Source organism: Penaeus vannamei, chromosome 9 (genome assembly GCF_042767895.1).
Source record: "Penaeus vannamei isolate JL-2024 chromosome 9, ASM4276789v1, whole genome shotgun sequence".
Lineage (NCBI taxonomy): Eukaryota > Metazoa > Arthropoda > Malacostraca > Decapoda > Penaeidae > Penaeus > Penaeus vannamei.
In genome coordinates this window covers 11,023,730-11,026,229 of record NC_091557.1, presented here as the reverse complement: position 1 = coordinate 11,026,229, position 2,500 = coordinate 11,023,730, and the positions used below count along the sequence as shown (strand labels likewise).

At 32.1% G+C, this 2,500-nt stretch overlaps 1 protein-coding gene across 1 annotated transcript in view; it reads right to left on the bottom strand.

Moving 5' to 3' along the window:
• Nucleotides 1-2,500, bottom strand: part of LOC113821465 (inter-alpha-trypsin inhibitor heavy chain H4) — a gene marked incomplete in the record, with an annotated part of 269,903 nt that overhangs the window by 5,707 nt on the left and 261,696 nt on the right. Inside the window, 4 exon segments of the mRNA XM_070125266.1 lie at nt 106-189; nt 342-557; nt 1,307-1,477; nt 2,224-2,436. Of these exon segments, the coding sequence (XP_069981367.1) occupies nt 106-189; nt 342-557; nt 1,307-1,477; nt 2,224-2,436 (684 nt within the window).

Sequence of the window (2,500 nt, the reverse complement as noted above, 5' to 3'; positions counted from 1 at the left end):
ACTAGGAACATAAGAAAGAGCTGCAAATATCTTCTTAAATAATGAAGAGAGTTGTATAACTAATCAAGTAACAACAAAATTCGAAAAACTAAGTCTAATCTTTACCTCAAGTGCTATTTTCAAAGCCTTTCTCTGTGCCGAAGTTTTCTCATGGTTTCCTTTGGCTGCTTTTACTTCGTTAAGTAGATCCTATATACAAAAAATAGAGTAGATATATTGATATCTTATAATATGAAGATCGATATTGCAGAAGTATAAAACCTAAAAATTATATCATATGATAGGTTAGAGCATACTCTTATACAAAAGAAAAATGGCACAAAATCTATTATACATCATACCTTTACTTTCAGGAAAGCCCATAACCTTTCAATGAAGTTCTTAGGTGTAGGAGCAAGATGCAAGTGTGAAAGAAGGTGCTTGTCAGGCGGATTAACTGTATTCCAGCCTGTTACACCCATGAAGAAGTGTCCGTTCCTTCCTTGTCCAGTGATGTTGGCTTTTATCCCACTCAAATTGTCTAATTCTGTTTGTCCTGTCACTACCAGCTCAGTACCCTGTAAGATAAAGAAAAATAAACCTTACTTTTAGAGAAAGGAATTCCTGATAGTTGACAGTATCCATTTATCATATAACACTAATGATTCAAACAAATCTATAGTAATGTCTTATGAAAAAAGACTGTATATTCTAATATTTTGTATATGTTCTGAATAGGATAGGCCAACAAATGTCTATCATGTATATTCCTTACAAGACAGAGCTTGGACAGTATCTTAATCTAATAGATAGCTATGAATGTTGATAAGCTTTATCTTGCTGAAGTAGGAGTCATTTTGCCCTTGTGAAGTCTAGAGGCCGCAACATTATGAATATATTTGAAGACTGATAAAGGATTGCAGGCTTGCCTTGCTTTCTGCAGATTACCTTTTGTGCCTGATAGTACTCTTTTAAATATTCTTAATAGCCATTACCTTAATTTTTTGTTATTGCTGGATATCTGTCCAAATTTGGTAATGTACAATATGTTAGTGTGCTATCAATTAGGATATTTATCACGAAACTAAATCCTATCCTAAAAAAAAATAGCATTTCAAATTAAAAAAAAAATCACATGTTGTATTTCAAGTAACCTATAGAAATTATCCCAGGAATGACTTCTGATGTTTTTATTAAATCTACTTTGCCACATTTTTTACATTCAGTTTGAATTAAAATTTGACAATCGACTTCAATTTCCCCATAAAATGACTCCATAAACCATATATACTGTCAAAAAAAAAAGAAATAAAAAAAGGCATCATACTTGGAAGTAGTTGTAGAAGTGGGTGCTACTAAGACTATTCATCTGAACGGCATCATCGGAATAGCTAAACTGCACATCCAAGAGAAGGGGCGTAGACAGCTCCTGGTAGAATCCTTTTAATTGTTCAGCAGCATCGATATCCTCATAGATTTTGCGAGCACTACCCTGGTTCTGGAGAAAGAGAAAGATATGTAAGTAATCTGCATTTGAAAGAGAAATATCTAATGTTATGTCTTTTTAGGTAACTTTTAATGTGAAAAGGAATGAAATGATAAAAATAAAATACATGAATTTACACTTACATTTCAGGACCTATAAAAAAGTATTATCAATTCCTTACTAGCTTCAAATGTCCCCTCATTTCTCAATACTTACTAGTACTAGAACAAGTAAAGAGAGGAACATAGATAATACATCACACTTCTATAAAAAAAGAAGGTATATATATATATATATATATATATATATATATATATATATATATATATATATATATATATATATATATATAAAGTTGAGATAATTCTGCATTTTCTAATTGTATCAACATAACAGATGATATGCCTCCTTTGTATCTCTCAAGTCAAATTGGGAAAAAAGCAATATTGTTCAAAGGAAACTTAAATCCTAAAATGGGCCTTTCACTTAAGTGTTTTACCATAAATAAAACCAGGACAGTCTAACAGTTGTTTTAACCTTTCTATAAATTTTATTACTGCTTTGGGAATAACTCTGTAACAGAAAATTTTTAATAATACTGTCTTTGGATCTATTTCCACAGGTAACAATGTAATCCTGAAACTTTTTTGTATAGAAACATAACATAAAAACTGAAATGTGCAGACATTGCCTTATGCAAAACAGTTTTTTATTACTAACTGGGTAAAAAAGAAAAGAAAATTTCAGACATTACTTACTTGATGTGCTATTCTCTCTAGCAAATTCATATCAGCTTCTTTGCCGAAGCCAAGGCAAAATATAGATGCTCGTTCCTTGTTCCTCTCCCTCACATTCTTCAATATTGTTTCTGGATGCTTGATGCCCACAGTAGCCTGCCCATCAGTCAGCATGATGATGATATGAGGTCGCACTCCTTCTGCACCCATGTTATTCTCCTGCTCAAATGACACCTGCAAGGTTGGAGATGCTTTAGAAATATAATTCAGATAAAGAGTAACTTCACAACGTGGTTGG